General features: G+C 38.5%; 1 protein-coding gene across 20 annotated transcripts in view; it reads right to left on the reverse strand.

The window, feature by feature from the left end:
* LOC127351673 (calcium/calmodulin-dependent protein kinase type II subunit gamma) overlaps positions 1-21,243 on the reverse strand; it is a 70,996-nt gene that overhangs the window by 6,577 nt on the left and 43,176 nt on the right. The window contains exons 10-20 of one of the 20 annotated variants that reach the window (XM_051379459.1): positions 18,338-18,460; positions 17,335-17,418; positions 17,194-17,236; positions 16,191-16,250; positions 12,563-12,603; positions 9,127-9,207; positions 6,608-6,652; positions 5,197-5,242; positions 2,332-2,457; positions 893-968; positions 237-331 (exon numbers count right to left, since the gene is read on the reverse strand). In XM_051379459.1, the coding sequence (XP_051235419.1) occupies positions 237-331; positions 893-968; positions 2,332-2,457; positions 5,197-5,242; positions 6,608-6,652; positions 9,127-9,207; positions 12,563-12,603; positions 16,191-16,250; positions 17,194-17,236; positions 17,335-17,418; positions 18,338-18,460 (820 nt within the window). Of the gene's footprint in view, positions 1-236; positions 332-892; positions 969-2,331; positions 2,458-5,187; positions 5,243-6,607; positions 6,653-9,126; positions 9,208-11,767; positions 11,801-12,562; positions 12,604-16,190; positions 16,251-17,193; positions 17,237-17,334; positions 17,419-18,337; positions 18,461-21,243 lie in introns of all 20 variants that reach the window. The other 19 variants (XM_051379451.1, XM_051379489.1, XM_051379496.1 and 16 more) reach the window with 19 other exon arrangements.

Raw genomic sequence — 21,243 nt, forward strand, 5'->3', positions numbered from 1 at the left:
CTAGAGCGGGTTCCTGTTTTGTGCACACGGTCCTCCAGGTATATGATTGTAGATTTCAGAACACACATTCATTTTACTTTGACAAAAAAAAAACAACTAGACTAAACTCTTGTCAACAAAAGGTCTATTATTGTGTTGCTCCAAAGAGGATGAACAAGCACTGCAGTAAATTGATGAAGACTTAACACAAACAAATAGACAAATACTATAAGTATACAGAACACTGAGTGACTTACGGTTCTCAAAGTAGAACTTGTGAAAGTCCATGCCCTCCACCAGGTTTCCAAGAGCCTCTGGTTCAAAGGAAGTGAGTCCAGGGTCACAGATTCTCCTGTTCGAGGAAAACACAACCAGAAATAAACTTTAGCTTTATATAACTTTAATTTATCCTGCAGTGAAGAATGGGATCTTAACAAAAGTGTGTTTGTTAAGATCCCCATTAGCTTTTGCATTACAGCAGCTATTCTTCCTGGAGTCCACACAGTTTACATGGTGACAGTACCATATATACATATACACATTGACATTGCTTCTCACAATATACTTACACAACACACTGTAATGTATGTCTATTGCAAGTAAAAGAATAACTGACACAATTTAAATAAAGAGGTACTCATGCATTTTAGAAACATTTGTTCTCAACCCAGTGGAAAGAGTGTGCTGCTTTATTCTGAACCAATTGCAATTTTCTTATATTACCTAGTGATGCATTGGACCAAAAACAAGCACTTTACAGTCATGTATGGATTTCATGGGGAAATCAATTAAGAGTTCCTTTGTGTTACAAGTGACAAAATGTTTTCAACAAGGCAAAAAATTAGCTTAAAACTAGGTACTTAAAAGATAATGTCTTGTACACAAAGGTTTATTGTTTAAGCTGCAAACTTACGTGTAAGCCTCGAAATCCCCATTGTTGATGGCTTCAATCAACTGCTCTGTCATCTTTATTATCTCCTGTTTACGAGCTGAACACAGAGAAACAGACAGACAGGGAGGGAGGGAGGAAGGGGGGGAAGACAACCCGAAGAGGTTAAAGACAGTCAGAAATCATTTGGAAGTTGAACATACGAATACTGCTCCTCATGCTTTCCCTGAGCTTACTTGAAACCTCTGACATTTGAAATAAGTCACACAGGAATTGCCTCTGGTAAGTGACATTTTAAGTCACCCTGTACAAAACACACCACACTGTCCACCCTCCATTTTAAACACAGCATCAAGAGCATCTGATGCTGTATGTACATAACACTCAATAGTCCACGTGCCACTAAACCTGAAACTTTAACAAAGATCTTTTAGGGTCTCACCCAGAAAACAAACAGTAAATTGCTTTGGGCACTAAATAAAAAAAAAGTATGAACCTGTTTTTAAAATAAAATAACGATAATAAAGATTTGGCACGTTGAATCAGGTTGAATCATTGTTACTAATATAATATCATTATCAACTTCTATTTACTCGCTATATTTACCTTGAAAATGTTTTAAATGAGACCAAACATCACAATCAATAACATTATACTTATAATAATATTTGAATTATTATTATTATTATAATAGTCTGTATAAAGACTTTGTGTTCCTTAGAAATATTCAGTTTTAATAAAAATATCAGCAAAACAACCTTTAACATTAATAAACATCTCTACTGATCAGTAGAGCACGTTTCTATACGTACGTCAAAACCAACCTTCTGTTCAGAAAACCCTCCAACTAACCAAGTTACTTAAAAAAATATCACAAACAGGACATAGACTGCTAAGAGTGAATTTTCTGCCACACGCTTCCTGGAAGGAAGCCCTCAGTAACGCATGGCGAGAAACGGCTCAATTAGGTTCATTTGAGTGCAAAGATTTTCAAGATATCACAGCTCAAAATATGCCCTAACAAAACGGTCAACTAAGACAACTCTGAACTTACTCAACTCCAAAAATAAAAATCAACTGCAATATAGTTAATTTATAATTCCCAATTATTTGGGACCAGGCAAGTAATTACTCAGATACACCAGAGAATTCAGGGACATAAAACTCAAGAAATGTTCATCACACCAGAAAAGCACAAACTGCATGCAGACATACAGAACAGTCAGTTTGGACTGAGATGAGAATAAACAGCAGAGATGAACACACACACGGAAAGTGTTTTGTTCACTATTTAACTAACAACAAATCCTCCACACCTGCATGTAACTTTGTGTTTATAGGCCGTTTATTTCCCGAAGTCCTCAAACCCTCTGCCATCAAGTGCGCAGAAAGTTAGAACAGACGGTATAAACACTGCTTCAAGAGCCTTTGCACACACACTTCACAACCTGCCTGGCACTTACTCTGCTGCAGTTTGTGGCTGCTGCCTGCGGGGGGCGACAGAGCTGACTCTGGTTCAGGACAGGAGCTCTGAGTTGGACTGCTTGGAAGGACAGTGGGGCTGCTAGCAGCCTCCTGCAGTGGACCAGCTGCAGGTAGGTACAGTCATCCCAGTAAAATAAAGTTATATTTAGCAAAGCTGAGAAGCTAAATATAACTATTTAACATTGTTTCTGCACAAAGTATATCAAGCAGTGATTATAAGAAAACAGTTACTCAGTTATAGATAAACATTTGAAACAGTGGCTTGCAGTCAGGCCTGGGTGCCAGTAGATGGCAGCACAGGAGGGCAGAGGGGAGCAGGTGCACAAGTTGGTGGGAAGAGTGGAAAAGGAAAGTCTTACTTATGTGGAGCCTTTTTAATGACAAAACGTCTTTTTTCGCTTGTAGGGTAGATTTGTTGTTGAAAAGGAAAGGTCAGGACACAAAGGTCAGAGCTGAGAGTTGAATCAGGTAGAGGGCAGCCGACTTACAGGTGAGCAGTGGGCAGTGAGGAGACGGGGTCTGGGCCTGTTCCTGAGTAGTGCTGCACTGGCTGAACACTGCACTGTCAGCACTAGCAGACTCACAGGCAGCCACTGCCCCCAACACAAGACAAACACACAAATACAAACAGATGCACACTCACAGGGAGCCTGAGAGAAACTCAGAAATTAATCTATCAATTATTTTTTCAATGAATCGATTGTTTAGTCCGTTAAATTCTAAAAAATACTGCAAGAGCATGAATCAAGAATCAGCCAATCGACAGAAAATGTATCTGCAACTATTTTAATAATCAATGAATCATTTTTCAAGCATTTCATACTGATCAACTAACTACATTTTTCTAGAATTTAGTATTATAACTCACAAATCACAACACACCACAAGCCGATTTAGACATCAGAACGTAAGAACCGAATAAGCTGCACAAACCACCCCACGGAGCCAAACCTCTCAGCTCACTTGTGCTCAAAACTGAATAACCTTTAAGAGGCTTAATGGCCGATCATCAAGCCCACATAGAGATCAGCAGCCTGCTGCACCAGATATGCACAAGTTCAAACATTGCTTAGTTTAAAGTGTGGGGGTAAAACTGGGTTTATAAGTTAGTTACAAGACTTAATATTGATATGCAGTTGCAGAATATGTGACATTCTGGTCACTTCAGCATGCCAACCTGTGCTTCATCATAGAGGCCTTTACATATGTTGAGCTTGTGATTTTCATGTTAAAGTGTATGTGAGTTTTTTATTTCAGAGCCGACAAGATAAATTACATTACATTCATTTAGCGGATGCTTTCATCCAAAGCTACTTAAAATAAATGCATTCAACTTCAGAAAAAGACACAGAACAGCCTCTCGGTTGCATGTCAGTGATCATCCACTATAGATCGAGTGCTGGTAAACCCACAGACAGCTGCCTTAAGTAACTGGATTAACTGCAGGCAGCTCTGTCCTACTTCATTCACCTGCAAACATTAAAAGGGTCATTACCGAGCTGAAGACGACTAATTAAAGGCTTAAGCGGCGTGTGGCACTAGCATGCACACACTCACGCACAACAGCAATCAAAATGAAGCTCAGGTACCCACATATGTACCCCCTTGCCTACGGGTAAAGGTTAGATGGTGGTTTTACATAAAAATACTTTTATCATTCGGCTGTTTGATTCAAACAATCACAAAGACTTTTCATGCTGCATTATTTTACTTTTTTCATTTGTGCTATCATAGTAAAGAATTGAATTTAAAGGTCCAGTGTATAACATTTAGAAGGATCTACTGGCAGAAATGGAATATAATATTCAGAGGTATCATTTCTTTAGTGTATAATCACATGGAAACAAGGATAATTGTGGTATCGTTATCTTAGAATGAGCCAATTTTATGTACAGAGGAAGACGGTTCTCTTCTACAGAGTGCCATGTTCAATCGCCATATTTCTACAGGGTATTGCACGTTTTTATTGTTTTGTAGTTTCTCCTACACGCTTCACAGACCGTTCTCATTCCCTCTTCAAATACCAACACGAGTGGTGTTCAGTTATTTGCAATCTGCAACTTCACTGCTAGATCCCATTAAATCCTATGCACTGGTCCTTTAAGAAGCTGGACACAGATTCACTATTTCTGTCAATCAACTAATTGATTAACCAAATAATAGTTTCAGCTCTGCTAATCAATGAATACAAAAGAACCTAATTAAAATGAATGAACTGTGTTAGCACAGTTAGCAAATGTTTATCCCATTTAAAAAACAATGCTCGCCCTAGAGTTTGCTGCATGGGATCATCAATTTGGACAACTGAATATAAATTTCTCTGAAAATCGATGGATGATAATGAAGTATCACCCAGCTCTACCCAATAGAACCAGATACATACACACTTTTGGTGGAAAAAGCTTTTTCCTATGAACTGACATGTTAGTGAGAACCAGAGCAACTTATAATGATTGAGTAGAAAGAGCTTTTGCTCTGGAGCGTTTGAACAGGACAGACAAAGTAGCTGTTTGATTACGAAGCTCTACACCACCATGTCATCAGTTTGTATGGGGGGCGTAAATGGAGACAACAGCAAAAAAAGATTTTGTGTCACTTTTGTCTTTCCTATGATACTCAAAGACATCTGTCACCTGTCACTACTAAACTTACTGGATCTTCAAGCCTCCACTACCCTGTCTGAAGCGAGAGTGAAATCTGTATTACTCCTAATATAAAGTGAAAAATACAGCATGAAATGTATTATAATAGTTCTCTAACAGAGTGACAAAACCTGGACAAGATGTAAAGGGAGCAAAACAGACATGCAGAGTAGGTGAAAGTTGGACAAGTACCTTTCCTACCTTTCATCTCCTCCTCTTCTGTGTTATTACAGCTCTCTGTGGAGCCCTGTCAGACAGAGAGGAGACAAAGAGAGGGATAGAAAGAGAGAAAAAAGAGGAATGGGTGAAAAGAGAGACAGATGGATAAAGGGAGAAAAGAGAAATAGCAAGACAAATCATTTTTTTTATGTGTAAGAGAGACAGGGTTGGGAAGCTTTGGTCACTTTGTCCATATGAACACACAGATAACACGACAGACAGATGGACGATTGGACGACTCCCTCCCAGGAGCACAAACCAGCCAGGACAGCAGCGCAGAGAGCCACACATATCAGAGCAACAAGGTGTGTGAGGAATTTGAAGTCATGTGACCGGATTTAACAGGAAGAAGTGTGAGTGTGCATGTTAGTGTGCAACTGCTCCTCCAGAGGAAGCCAGTGCAGCAAGTGTTAGTGAGAAAAGTGTCAATGTAAAGAAAACTGTGTAACAGCACTAGCATTTGAATATCTAGTGATCTAGTATTTTGCAAGCTTGTACACCAACATAACAGCACAAGCAGCATGACAGTTGGTTCCTATTTTAGTAGAAAGTCTGATGAAATTTTGAAGTTATATTTGTCAGTGTGCCGCTGTTAGAGACAGTACGTGTGGGATTTTCTCTTTTATATAAATTTGAAAATTAGCTTTGATGCTGTATGGATCCTGAAGGATACGACCAGAATAGTTATGTAATTTTACAGTGTTTAATCATAATCAATTTCCTAAGGAGTGCCTAAAATCAGAAGAAATTACATTTTTATCAAAACTAATATTTAGCTTTTGAAGCTTCAGAGAAAACAAGCAATGGTGTTACGTCACACAACAAAGGCCACGTATTTAATGAACAAAGCGACTGTTTAAACATCATCTTGTACCGAACACTAATAACGTGATGAGATGCGTCCTTATCCATCCAATACATACACATACAGGTCATACAGTAATTAATCAAGCAGAATGTCGCAGTTTGTCTGACTAAAGTTGGTAAAGGCGAGACAAACAGCCCAGTGAGTCAAAATCAGTAAAAAAGTTGAATGTATTTTTAAACGTATTCATTTATTGATTATAATAAAACACTGAAGCTCTAAACTTTATTCTGGTGGCTCCATAATGGTGCACCTTCACTACAAGCAGGAGCTGAACTGATCTGCTTCGGGATTTGGGAAGTTCATAGGATTCAACTCTCCGGTGAAATCCCTTCTGGTAATCAGGAAGGAACATAATGAAACATGGCGACAGAAGCCAGCTCACATTAGGTGCACAATGAAGCGTAGAGAGTAGTTACAGTTGTTTTGACAGCGATGTATGGAATATATTTAGAGAAAATCCTCCACGAGTTACCTGCGAGTGTTAGTAGTGGCTGGTGGCTATTGGTGGGAGAAGGAGGGGCTTACCTTGGTGCCGTCAGCTGGGTTGTGTACAACAGTTGTCTGGGCTTCCTGGGGGGAGGTAGGAGACACTTTACCATGCAGGAAGGGGATGGGTGGGGCGGAGGGGGAGGGGGCACCAGAGAAGATGCCAGGGAATACCAACTTATTCCATGACGACAAACATACAAAACAGACACATGTGCGCGCACCAAAACAAAAGCACAGGAGCTACAGTACAAAGGCTGTGGAGCATTTATGGTGATTCAAATATATAACTGAAGATGTGAAGGCTCTCAGTGTCAGTCAGCTCCCCATTCACCAGCACTGTGGCCTACAGGATCATTTTAGAGCCTCCAAAATGTGTGAAAACACACATACAGGGCCATGACTGAGGAGGAGGGCTCTGTGAGTGATTGTATGTGCAGGTAAGGGTGAGTTCTTTCATTTTTGTGTCACCTGGAATTTATTGCATAACTTTATAAAAGTAGTTTGCTTCAATATCCAAGGTGAAGTGACAGATGGGAGAAATATCTGAAAAAACACTGATGCATTCAAGAACGACTGTAAGGTAGCAAGCACTCTAAAAACATTTTGGAGTATTTTTGGAATATGGAATTACATACATCACATTACAATAACTTGTGCCGTCATAAGAGCACCGCAAGAGTGATGAGAGTGATCTTCCCTCTCCTAAAAAATAAGCAATCATTGTCAGGACTGATAAAGGCCTTTATCTCAGTTCATCAACTGTTCTCACTTTAGCAGAGGTTATTATCAGTCCCTCATTTAAGGTAAATCAATTTAAAGTCAGTATATGAAGAATCAAAAATTTTGTTCTGGCACCACTTGGTATGAGGTAAAATGAATAGTTTTGCTATAAGCACATTCAAAATCTAAGCTTGTAAAGGCACACTAGGTCTTACCTCAACATGGCGTATCATACTATCTCAACGCTAGATTACTTTATTCAGTGCGTACATTACATCAGTAGTTGAGTTGTCTGATGCCCTGTACACTTCAGAGTTATGACCATGTGAATCTTTCCCATCACAAGCTATATGGCGTGAATGCTGCATTAAGCACAGTGATTGTGTGTTGTAACCACTCCTCATCCTCAGTCTTGACCCTGCCACAGAAACATTTAGCACAAAGCAATTCAAGCACTCCAAGTACTGCACTGTTGGGAAAACAAACCCACCTGATCAACAGTGGACCCAACATCCAGGAACTACAACCTTAGAACATGCAGCCCCTTAAATGACATATGGGATTGTCTAGAAATGGAATCTAGACTGGAAATCCTTAACCAGTCTGAGGGAAAACAAGCTTTAGCTCAATGCTTTGCCTCAGTGTTCTCAATTTTGCTATTGTGGCATCCAGCTTACTAGCATTTATTGGTATACAGAATTCAGCCCTGGCATTATTTAGAAATAAGGTATATAATTTCTTGCACAGAGTGAGATGAGAAGATCAATACTGACTCATGTGTGTGTGGTAAATCTTAAGCTATCGCCAGCAGCCAGTTAGCATAGCTTAGCACGAAGTCTGAAGACAAGGGAACAGCTTGCCTGGCTCTGTCAAAAGGGAACAAAATATTTAGACCAGCATGTCTTAAAGTCACTGATTAACCCATGTTGTCCCTTTTGTGTAATCTGTACAAAAAAATAAGTATAAAAATGTCACATTGTGGTTTTACAGGTTGTTTGAACTATTATATTTATATATATTTAGTAATTTCATGGCCATTGTATCAGACTGGATTAACAGCCATCCAATCATTTTTATAGATTTAGCCATGAAATTCTGTACGTAGCTGTAAGAGCAAGATTTTGATATAATGATTTCTAGCACTTTTCTTGCCATAATTATGGCTCAATCCCATTACGTGTATGAACACAGGGGCTGCATCCTCATACAGTTATGATCTCTCTGTTTCCCATCCACTCCTGCTTCTGTTTTACCCAGATGTCCTCATCATTTAAAAAATTCACATATCGAAGAGCAATTTGTAAAAGGCCTTCTTTTGATGTAGTAGAAGTTCAAGTTTTGTTTTTTAGCTTTGCTTTCTGTGTTTTTCTTCAAAGACAAACCATCAACAAAGCTCAGGTGACACAGTTGAACACACAGAGAAGTCATCACGATGTGGCTGAGCAGAACTTGAAGTGTCTGCTCTTGTACTGCAAAATGAAAGTCATTTGTCTACCTGTCAGTGTTGTGCACGGTGTAAATATATATACACGAGTGTGTCCACAGGAGGTCTGGGTAAAACGCAAGCTGGGAGAGACACTCAAAGGCAGGAACAAGAAGTACATTTTTCTTTTTAAATCGTCAAAATCCACTGCCAACATCACAGTTTGTGTTCAAAACAGAAGCAAAGAGGCAGAGGATGAAGGACGAGAAAGAGGACAAAGTACAGAGAAGATTTCACTTAACATGGGATGTGACAAAAAGACGAGGAGACAGAACTAAACATTAAAAAGATGGGAACGATGAAATGATGCCATAAAAAGCAACGTGAGAGAAACCAAATAGAGATGAGGTACCATTGGTGCTGAAGATGACATGCTGCTGTCTTTGGTGCTGCTGCTGCTTACTACACTGTTTTTACTGTTGTTTCCCTGCGACTGGGGCAAAGAAACACAACACAGAATGACTCTCACTGCTCCCACTGGGTCTAAACCATAAACCACCCAATGGGAATCTGAGGTGGAAAACAGGAACAGAGCCAATACAAATATTCCACATATAGTGATTTAGTAAGTGCACAGTCTGGTTCAGTGCTAAACTGATTTATCTGAATATCTACATCAATCATCTGAACCTTGCTGCCTTGTGCATTTTAAAGGGCAGTTGTTGTTTTATTCTCCTGTAGGTGTGTTGTGCACATGCTAATCTGTAACACAACCCTTTTTTTGATCATCAGATTGTAGAAACAAGTGTTCTTCTGAAACAACGTGAGTGCACTGACTCCCTAACTAATTGTTTAACTGCAATTAGAACTTTCAACTTCTATTATAAAGTTGTGTACTGAGTGACTGAAGGGCTCTTTGAGTCTAGTGTCCTGGTGTATAACTGCATTTAATACCTACAACTTTAAACATAAAAAAAAAGAGTTAGTCAGCAATGCATTTTAAAACAATGAACATATTGGATTGATTTTGATTTGGAGTATTTTCCCAGCACTTTTACAGATAAGATAAATCAACATCTGCTGGGATACAAAGAGAAATCACAAGTTTGTATCTAACACAAGCGCCAGCAATTAGTGGCCCATTTCTGGCAGCAACACAGCCAAAATATGTGTAACCGAGTCAGAAAATAAGTTAATTATAATGATTACCAGTCCAGGTCTGTGCATGCAGTGAAAGGCCTTGATGACACGATTTCTTCTAATCGGGGAGAACAGTGTGTGTGCGTGCATGAAGGTATGGACTGTTTGTTGTTTCCTCCTTTAGCTTGAGCAAAGTCAACTTCAAGACAATACTATTTGACCCACAAAACTACTTTAGCATTACTTCAACTGCTTAGTTCACCCTATTGTTTAGAACAATTAGTTCAATCAAAATCTCGATTAAATGTTAACTTACTTAAGATACATATCAAGACATTTTAAGCAAATTGTGGTTTCAAGGTGGTTCTTATGTGAAATAACAGTCCCTGTAGTTGTATAATGCCTTTATTTTCGAGTTTGAAAAAAATAACCCAGATGATGTCAAAGTGATGTATCAGGGTTTCTCATTTTGGGATTAGACTACAAATTTTCAACAGGAAGTCTGTGTTGCAAACTAGGGGTGCAGAGTTTGAAAAAACATAGGCATACCAGGCAGAGAGGGACTGACAAAAAGATGGTTGCATTATGGGAAATGTAGGCTCTAGTGTTTTTGGAACTTAATCCATATTTCAAAAAGTCATATTTCATCCTCTTCTGTTTCAATTGTTATCATTATGTATTTTATCCGTCCACTGTCTCGTCATACTAAACTCAAACACTTACTTTGGTCCTGTTATGTTGGAAGCCAGAACAGTTCGGCTGCATAACAAAGGTATAGATTATAACTACTGATTAGAGATGGAATGTGTGATGTGAACCAGAAAACAGTTTGAGCTGGACTCTCCCTTCAGCCTCGGGGTAACCAGAGGAAAAGAGACGCTTCCTGAATGCAAATCAGTATTCCAACAAGAAAGTTAAGAGGTGTGGATGAAGGGATTATGTCAATAAAAGTTTAAGAGCAAAGTGCAGGGAGGTTTTTCAGCCGTTTTCTACAACTCGAATACCCCAGTATGACTTTAAAAAAGTATTCTGGTGGTCTCTGTGACATTTGAGAGGTTTGGTTTCTTTTGTTGAATGACACAAATGGTTGTATAGAAAAAAACTGTTTCTATTTCTCAGAAAGATATTTTAAAAAAGTACCCTTTTGGTGTCAGTACTGAAACTACTGTATGATATACCCAGCCCTACATTATATTTTTAGCAAGTTTGTTAGTGGGTAAAAATTTTTTTTTGACAAAGCCTAAAAAGAAGCTAATCAAAAAGATCAAGAGAGCAACCTACAGAAATACTAATATCTTAAAATGTCAATATATTTTTACTTAATTACTTTATATACACCACTTCTGATGTGCAGTGTAATATCCTCAATCTATCAGGTCTGAACAGTCTAGTTGAATGGGGGTGATTATCTGCAGGTGACCAAGACAGCTGTTTAATTTACAGTAAGAGGGGAAAAAACCTCAAATGAAAAATAATGAGGGTACAATAAATATACAAAAATAAAAAAAGGGGAAATGATTGTATATTGATGATTAATATGTTCCCCACTCCTGTGATGGTCAGGGATGTTGGTAAGTAAGCCAAAATGCCTGATATTGTCCAGACACAGATGGGTCGAAAGAGGATAACTGGAAAGGGTGAGTGTGTGTGTGTGTGTGTGTTTTATCTGTCAGGAGTTGAAATGGTTTTGGTGGCATTAATGGCAGAAGGGGATGCAGGGATGCTGGATGGACAGAAATCGGACAAGACGAAAACTGTTATATACGACGCCTGCATCACTGCCCAAAAGAAAACAAGCAAATAAATGAAACAGCAGAGAGGAGGGAGGGGAGGATCCGGAAGGGGGGGGAGACTCTAGTTACAAAGAGAGACAAAGAATGAAAAATGAACGAAAACGACAGAGCCGATCTCACCATCAAACAAACACTTGAGCTGGACTTCCTTTTCTGACAGACAGCAATGGAAAGGAGGAGGAAAAAAATAAGGGGTCATCGGGAAACAAGGAGCTAATCAAAAATACTAAAAAAGTGAAGCTGCCAGATTGATCCCAGAAAGAGAGAAAAACAAAACAGCTGCACAAGCTTACACAGGAACAATGATGAGACAAAGGGATACTTAGAGGACTTCAGAAGAAAAAAAATACAGGGAGTTGTGCAGTTTATTTGTTTAATGTTGGGTTTAATATTGTTAACGTTACTTTTTGTAATGGGAATTTTATTTTGGCCCTTGTTGATCATGGCGCTTCACTGCATGCATTGACACTGACAGTCGATCAAAACTAAATGAGCACCAAGACATGATGGTAGCTCGAACTGCTGTGAATCAACAAAAACCTGGTTGTAAAAAAACAAACAGCATTTTAAAGGCCTATTGGTCTTTATTTTTATTTTCATTTCAGATCTGTATTACCTGTGGCCCATAATTTAACTGCTGACTCAAACATGATTTTTAAGATAACTCCTTTTCCCTTAGCAACAAAAAGTTAATAGACCTTACAAAAAAAACAATAAAAACAAAAGAGCACCAGAGCACAAAGGTAATCCAACTAAAAGAACATATTGCTTTTCCATATGCTCATAATATCAAAGACACATGTTAGTAGAGAGTAGTCAGAGTGACAGACCGAAAGGGAGACAATAAAAGATAGGAAAAGTAAGTAAGACAGAAACATTAAATTCAATAAAACCCTCATGGGTCAGAGAACTTACCTTCACTCCATCCGACTTTTTGTTTAGTAAGGTTTTGCATGCTGAAAGAAAGACAGAAAAGATGGTTGAAATCACTTAGCTAACAGGACAAATTAAAGAGAAAGATGGTCCAATAAAAAGTCATTATCAGGCCTGTAGAAGTGTCCACCTGATTTCACATTAATATTTCTAAGAGTAGAATTTCTGTATGAGGGATAATCCACTCAAATGCATTCTTTTACTGGGGATAATCGGCCCAATATCAAATGTTTCCAAACATAATTTGATATTGATGATACAGAAATAGCAAACTGAAAATGAAAAGTCAACTTGGAAAATGGGAAAAAAAACTGATTAAAATTCGGAAACAAAACACAGATTTTTTTACCCTTTTTCACAATATTCTTTTGTCTAAATATACTCTTGGTGAATTTGTTGAGTCTAATAACTCTTAACTCCCACAAGGTCCTTCTGGGACATAGTTGATGCTTGTATTGAAGCCCATTTCCACCATGAAAAGAAAAAAGCTGACATGATCAAATCAAAAATGTTAAGTACAGGATCAAATGTTTGACTTTGATATTAAGTAAAAACTATAGAGATAGTAAGGTAAAATTATGTGATAGTTAAAATAATATACAATTAAAAGCAGGTAAAACAAAAAAATTGACACTAAAATAAGTTTCAGCATGGTGTCATTTAGTGCACAACACAGTTAAGCAGTACAACTAATACTGTAAGTGATGAATTGATCCTGGTTCAGTGTTCCTCCTGAAGGCCTCCAGGGAGCAAATATGAATGGATGAATGAATTAACTAAATGACTGAACTGAATGAGTGAATGAGTTTCTGAATCCACAAGGTGCTAAAACAACCTGATGTTCTGAGTTCCTTGCTATAATCAATTGATATTACCAAGGAAAATGTAACACTGACAAAACAAAAAGGATCCAGGCACTCTTCTTGTTTATTGAGGACAAAATAAGAGCCAAAAACTAACATGTTCAAGCTCTAAGCCATTGTCAGTGTAAGCGTCATGCTGTCTGGGTTTTTTTCTCCCTCAATAAACAAGAAGATATTTATCTCTTAGTGCCAGGATTCTGTTTGACGAGTCCCTTATTACAATCGTGCACCCAATACACTGTTATAGTTTTGGAGCTGTGCACGCTGTTACTTTTCACAATTATCATCTAAATACTGGAACGATTTTGTGAAAAGTGCCGAGTAGAAAAAAGAAGACAAAAATTCTAACTTTTGACATTTCCCATAGTTGACTGTCCCTGCAGGTGGTTAAACACCACCTACTGTTTTCCAACCAGTTCATGTTAAGTGAAACTGTCTGTTAGCCTTCTAGCCACAGTGACATAACATCTAGGCATGCATCTGAAGACCTGACCACACAGATAGAAATGACACCAAAACACACAGCTAACAGGAAACTCAATAAAAATGTCCACATACATGCACACAAACACAGTTAAACACACACACAGTCTTAGTGTATAAACACTCATATTTGTGTTAGTCATGTTCCAATGATCCTCCCTTACCTTCCATTTATAAAGTAGGAAGGAGGGCAATGAAGAAGGCAAGAAAACAGTAATGTATTTAATATCTGCATCTTTACATACATCTGAACTGAAAACTGCAGGCACAAACACCTGTCAGGCTGTACTGTATGTCAAAAGGCATTCTTTAATCATTTTCACAGGAGGTGGTGGGTTCATGCGATGACAGTGGGTTATAAACATGTCTGGCATGCAGCATCCACTTCAAAGTCTTTATCTTAGAAAGTGCTGAGGAGTGCATTTCCAACATTCATGAGACTGGGCAGAAACCTTTAAGTTCAGTACATCAAAACCCAATTCTTTACTTCTACATTGTGTGTAACAATCTTATTCAGTAAGTGAAGAAATTTAACAATCATAATGAAGCATACAGACAAATCCTTTATTAACAACTTATCGGCATCTACTTGTTGATCAAAACATAATTCCTGTATGAAAGGCAAGCGGCTCGCCTTGTCATGTGACTGATCTGTAAAGGGTTCAGTATGCTTCATAGCAACTGCTAAAAGCTTTTTGTCATAAAGAGGAACGACACGCGATGAATCATACAAATGGCGATAAAGAAGCACATGTATGGACACTCAGAAGCATAAGCATAAACTTGTTTTAACCATTTCATTTGGTGATTTACATTGCTTTGTCAAAAGAACAAGAACCGACTGCAAGGTGTTCTTAACGTCAGCTCTAAGATTATTGATAAACACAAAGATCCCTTGTACAGCTTCATACTGAACAAAAAAGATTATCAACAACCCCACACATGTCCTCTTTGACGACTTTAAGCTGTTGCTATCAGGAATGTGTTTTAGATTGCCTGTATGTAAAACAAGTAGAAGGAAGTTTGGTTTTATTCCAAACGCCACTAGAAACTAGTCACAGTAAGGTCAGTTTACTTTTTGTATAGACTATTAATACACCTGCACTTTTCACTTATCTTATTCCTTGCATATGTGTTCTAACATATATCATATTTGTATTTTTAGATCAGTTTTTTATGTGTGTAAATGAATTATCTATGTATACCTATGTTTGCACACTCACTTGCCTTAACTTGTCCCTTGAGGGATGAATAATGTATTGAATTAAATTGGATAGACATTCAAAGAAACATTAAGTGTGGAACTTGTATAAACTGTCTATATATAAAAATATTTCAATGTGTTGTATGATGATGACCCTATGAAGGCCACCAGCAAAAAATACATTGGTCTCATAATCAAGTTAATAAAAGCATTCAGAAAATGATAAAAATTCTGTTTATTTCTACTTTTAGTTTGAAGCATACTGACGCCTTCAGGTTTCTTGTGGTTTTGTCTGTTCACACAAAAACAACGGAGCAGGCAGGAGAGAGAAGATAAAGAAATATAGATAATACACGACACTGTGCATTCTGTTTATGCAGCTTCCCATGCAGGTTGGCATACTGTACTGTACTGTGCGCTCATACACGACATGCTTGGCTGGCTGTTAGGGCCAGAGCCATGCGGAGGGAAGGTTGCAGCGAGGACAGACAGGCATCGACTGGGCATCAGCCGACTACTGTGAATACAAACCAATTCAAAGGAGGCAAAACGGGGATTGTTGTGGACGTTGAATGCTGGCGTGTCTATTTATATTTGTGACATGAAAGATTTAAGTGATTATGCTGCAGAGAAGAATATATGCAGCCTACATCGGTTGAGTTAATGCAGAGATGTGTAAACAGCTCTGTTAGGTGGCAGCTGCGGTAGTTGGAAGGAGGTCAGAGGGTCATGCTGGGTGTCAGTTAAATGGCTGTTGTGTTCGACACAGGAAATTAAATAGCCAGTCCTGGACAGGAGCTCTGTTCGTTAGAGCATCGGCACACGCAGCAGCACTGAAAGGTCAAGAGCTGAGTTTCATTTGTGGTTTCCATTTACATGTTTGTGTGTTGGTGTGTGTGTAAGATGCCCCAGTGCAATGAAGACCATTCAAAAGTGGTCCATCAGTGTGCGGTAGCAGCAGGCAGCAGGTGGAGGGGTTCAAGCAGCCCAGGCTACATGCCAATAGCCTGAGTACGAAGTTGGCAGTGCCCGACTCCAACACCCCCTCGAGCAGACGTACCTTCCTGTGCCATTGAGGCCGTGCTGGTAGTAGCGGCAGGGCTGGTATGCTGCCGTCCCACTATTGGACAGAGAGGGATTCAATGTGGAGGCACAGGTGGGACAAGAGCCGCGCTAAAGCCTGACAGCCTTTTAACTGTCTAGATTTCTTCAAGTTTAATCAACTTCAGAGTATTAGACAAGAATGACAAAACACGGGTTTCCAGAAAGTGTGTTTCTCTGATACCTAACTCCTTTTTTTATCAGGATGAAGTGAAGCAGCAGACAGGAAATCTTCGCAGCACCAAAATACCTGCGCCCTGGAATTATTATTCTTATTCCCATGGACATTAATTTGATAAATATGTCTACAGTTATGTATAAAGCAATTTAGAGGTCTGGCACACATGCTTTCTTCAGATCAATCTTGACCAGTAGAAAGTAGTTTGCTGTAATCCACAGGAGCTGCTTTACTTACATGAAGTCATATAAACAGAAGGCCAACAGCCTTAATGCATTAGCTTGCTCAGCCATAGGCTTGCCCACAAATTGGATGTTTAATCAAAAGTGCTCTATGGGTTCTGTGATCAAACTGCTTACGAGGAGGAAATCCAAGCCAAACCTCTGAAGTGCTAAATCAAAACTGTCGACAAAGCTGACAAGCAAATGTGAACAAGAATAAAAATGTGCGATTTAGAGAACTAGATTCGAGCAAAGAAAAAATAGATCGCAGACAGGAAGTAAAGTAGCATCATTTGGCCTATATTAGATATCACATCAGGAAAAAAGTGGTCACGTATAAAGTGTCAACAACTTAAAACTGAAATTTCATTATTATTAGACATTGTAACAACTCAGAATTGTTTTTTTAATCACAAAACTGCACTGTTTCTCTAAATCCCGGTGCTTCTTCATATGGCTTCATTCAAGTATGTATTATCAACAGCACTGGGCCCCATTTGAAGTTTATGGGCCAAATCAAATCATTGTCTTGATGTGTGATTGGTATCACTGCCAAAGCTCACCTGAAAAGTTCCTGGACACCAGCATCGTTGTGAGGATAGCTCCCTAGAGAGACACAAAAATTAACATTATGAATTAATGTTACGTGTGTGCGTGTGTGTATGTGTGTGTGTGTGTTTGTGTGTGACTGTGTCCATGCTCACTTTAAGTTTTCTCCTGGCGTTGAACTTGCGCAGACACTCCACAGTCTCTTGGCGGTGCATCATTGAGGCCACAGTGGACCGTTGCTGTATGCAGGGAAGAGAAAACAACATTATAGATAACTCTGGGTCCTGTTGCTTCAACCAAGTGCAATATTTTCTTTTTTAGGATGCCTCCAAGTAGAATATACTTGTGTCTATACCATGACCACCTAATTTAAATAATAATTTTTGTTGCTTTTTTGCACTTTTCACCAGTGGGACCTTCAATGTTAGCATTTAGCAACTGCAGCTGGTACTGCTGATATGGATACCTGCAGTTTGCAGAGGAAGCAGTCAGGTTAGGCAGGCTAAAGCAGCTTAAATAAGGCGCCCTGAATGATATTTGCAAATTGGATACTTGTGTTTACGATCACCTGCGATGAGCTGATGTAGCTGGGATTGTGAGCTGAGCTTGACTTCGTGGCCTGCCTGAATGCATTGCAGTGCATTTTGGTAAGGAACATCTAATCACAATTTGGGATAAGTTTGACATCTATGGTGTCATTCTTTGTTTACAATTGCAACAATTAACCACTTTAAATTCCCTACAGCTCTGATTTATTCCAGTGGTTTCAATCGACCAAAACGCTCATGGGTACTGTAGTATTTATGACCATAATATAAACCATAATTTCATGAGCCAGCTTTTATACCCACTTTTATAGTAACATTGAGGATATCATCAGCAACATATTTCTGTGGTCATGGTGCTCTCTTATACATTTAGTGCTGTCTAAAGCTCTTATATGTAGTCTTGAGAAAGTGAGAAACAAATGAACTGAGAGCTTTGAATAGGTTAGTTTCACTGAGCTCTCAATAATGTTGTCCTGCAAAGGTATTCTTAAATTGAGTCCATGACTGCTTAATAAGGTAGAAAGAGTAAAATTGTGACATCAAGTATTTTAACATGCCAGAAAGATTTATTTTCAGATGGAAACCAAAGAAGACGATAAATGTTACTTACGCAGACCCAGGGATGCTTGATGGCCTGGTCGGCAGTGATCCTTTTGGCAGGGTTAATGGTTAACATCTGATTGATCAGATTCTTGGCCTCAGGGGTCACTGTGTCCCACTCTGGAGAAGGAAACTGAAAAAGGGAGATAAAGAGGAATACATCCTAAGAATGTGTATCACCGTTATTAATCTTTCATTGAATATTTCATCACATAACAACTGGCTTAACACTTGCATATGCACTCATATATACTTCTAAATTAATTTAACAAAAAAAACAGTTGCGATAACATCTCCTTGAAGGCAGAAGGCAAATGTGTCTGGACCAGTTTGAGTTAGTAAGGATTTTGTGCTGTTTTTCAGCTGCAGATGTGACGCATTATACCCCAAATATGCATTTATGAAACAGATGCAACAGGCTGGAGTCGCAGTCTGGGTTTCATCTTAACTTGTTAATATGTTATGTATTCCGCTGAATTTCCCCCAATTTGTGACTGTCAGTTTTACAGGGAAAACTCTCTGCATTTGAAGACCAAATATAAACATAGTCCAAAAAGGATTTACACAGGCTACAAAGAAGGTTGTACTGATGAAAAGAAACATGCATTACATATAGACTTGTAGATAACACAAAATGTATTATTAGAGACAATAATAAAGCAATTTGTTTTTTTATTTATCAACACAATATCTGATTACTGTAACACAATGCATAGTGAATGGGGAGTTTGGGTTTGTGTTCATTAAACTTGAATTTGAGCCATTAATGAACTGCAAAACCACTACAGGCAGAAACCAACTGGCACTGCCGCTCTCTATCATGCTCTCCATCGTGAATCCCTTATAAATAGTTTTTCTGCATCTTTGATTTGTCTGTTATATCACTTCGTCTCCTTTTTGCTTCACATATTTAATGGTTCCTAATGCACTTACGAAGTTTTTAAAAAATTGGTAAACTAGACGCTGAATACATGCAGACTGCAATTGCAGCTCAATGGAAACTGCAGCTCATGTTGTGCTAAAAAGTACTTTATTTTTTATCATAATTCAATCATTTCAATAGTATGACACAATTTGAAAAAAGGAAAAAGCTGAGCAACTTTGTAACTGTGGTGAGTAAAACAATGCTCAAAGTTCTTCAGTAGTGACAGGTAGAGTTTTCAAAGTTAGCGTAGTTTCTTCTTTCTTCTCTCCTGCAAACAAGTTTACTACTAAAAATTAAAGTAAGTTGTCAAGACACATTTACTTCGAACATTAAAGTGGCAGTATTCAATTACTCACAGAAAGAAAATAAATGAAATTCTAGGTATCTGCAGGATAGTGCAGATTATTACAAGTGCTTGTCACAGTCACTTCGTATCAATGCTCATATTATGCACATTTATTAGATGTGGTTGCTTCCAATTATGGAAATTAATACGGGTAATAAATTCCTATGTCCCAGAGGACGATGACAAGATCTGATAAATAAGCCTATTGCTCTTTCATAGTGTATCGCTTTTTTCTACAGCAAGAGGAAAATCATGCAATAACAAGTAGCAAGCAATTAAAAACTAAAATTAAATTTCTAAATTACTTGCACAACAGCATTCAGAGTGTGTTATTTGACGAGACTTGAACTGAAGGTGTCCTGTAGGGCTCATCTCCAGGCTCTGTGCTTGTTTTTATAATTCACATAAATTATGATAAGATTATGTATTAGAATTCAAGTTTCATGAACACAGATGGAGCTTTCTAACAGACTCTACGGACCTTAACTCTCATCTTCATCCGCTGAAAGAATACACACTCAGTCGGCCAAAATGGGACAAGCCCGCAAATATGAGCTCCATAAAAGAAGGGCACTTATTAAAGCTGCACTAATCTATATTTATAATGGATCAAAATAAATTCTCAAATAGTGGCTTTAATTTACCTCTGTGGCAGAGGGAAACAGGCCTTTATTTCTAATTTCCCAGTACAGCAGGAGTCACGTCAGATGTTTCACTTTGCCCTTTTCACCAAATAAACTTTAGCTACCCTACAGTCTTGCAGCCCTTCTTTTACAGGGCAGATTTTAATGTGGGAAAAAAAAATTAGGAAGTGTATGGTTTTGTTGACGGCAGCTTAACATCGATCAGGAGTGTGGAAAATAAGAAATGGCTAGAATTAATTGAAGTATGACAAAAGTAATTTCTGTTTGATAGTATAAATATTTTACTGAATTTACTATGTGAGGTAGGTTACAGGTAATTCCAACACCTCACTGTTTAATGTAACAGGGGTTGCTTGTAGCGAAAAACCCTCACTGGACTCTGGACCTCACTATAGTCTCTTTCACCTCTTTTTTGGGGGGTTTTAAGGCCTGAAACTTTACTTCTGCAGTTCACTCTCACTGCCTTCATCAGCATTTTTTTTCAGCCGCAGCAGGCAGCAGTTTTCAGCAGAAAACTCTATGTATAATATCTGCTCAGCACCAAATGTCAGACAGACAAAGTCAGGGACTGGCAGTTGAACATAGTGGAGCTTTTAATAACTATATAGCCAAAATATATTCCTCAGCAGTTGGTGGAGACCTAAAACAGAGCTAAAAGGAAGGGTGAATATTAGACTTCTAATTGTCAGGTGACTCCACATCAATGTCAATGTTGCTATGTGTTTGCTGAATGTGTAAATAAGCTAATAAACGTGCCTACACTTTCGCCTCATCAACTTCATATATATATATATATATATATTTGAAAATACTGGGTGTTCAGCATCTGATGTGGCAGTCTAACAGAGTTACAGAGCTAGAATTACAATACATTAAACATAATTCATCAGACAAGGCCCTAAGGGTTTAAAGAGTGAAGCTTGATGCCTGCAACCCCTGCCATGACAACAACACTGCACACCCAAGGCAGAGACTGTGGGTGTTACTCCCAGAGAAGTGTG

Source organism: Dicentrarchus labrax, unplaced genomic scaffold (assembly GCF_905237075.1).
Source record: "Dicentrarchus labrax unplaced genomic scaffold, dlabrax2021, whole genome shotgun sequence".
Taxonomy (NCBI): domain Eukaryota; kingdom Metazoa; phylum Chordata; class Actinopteri; family Moronidae; genus Dicentrarchus; species Dicentrarchus labrax.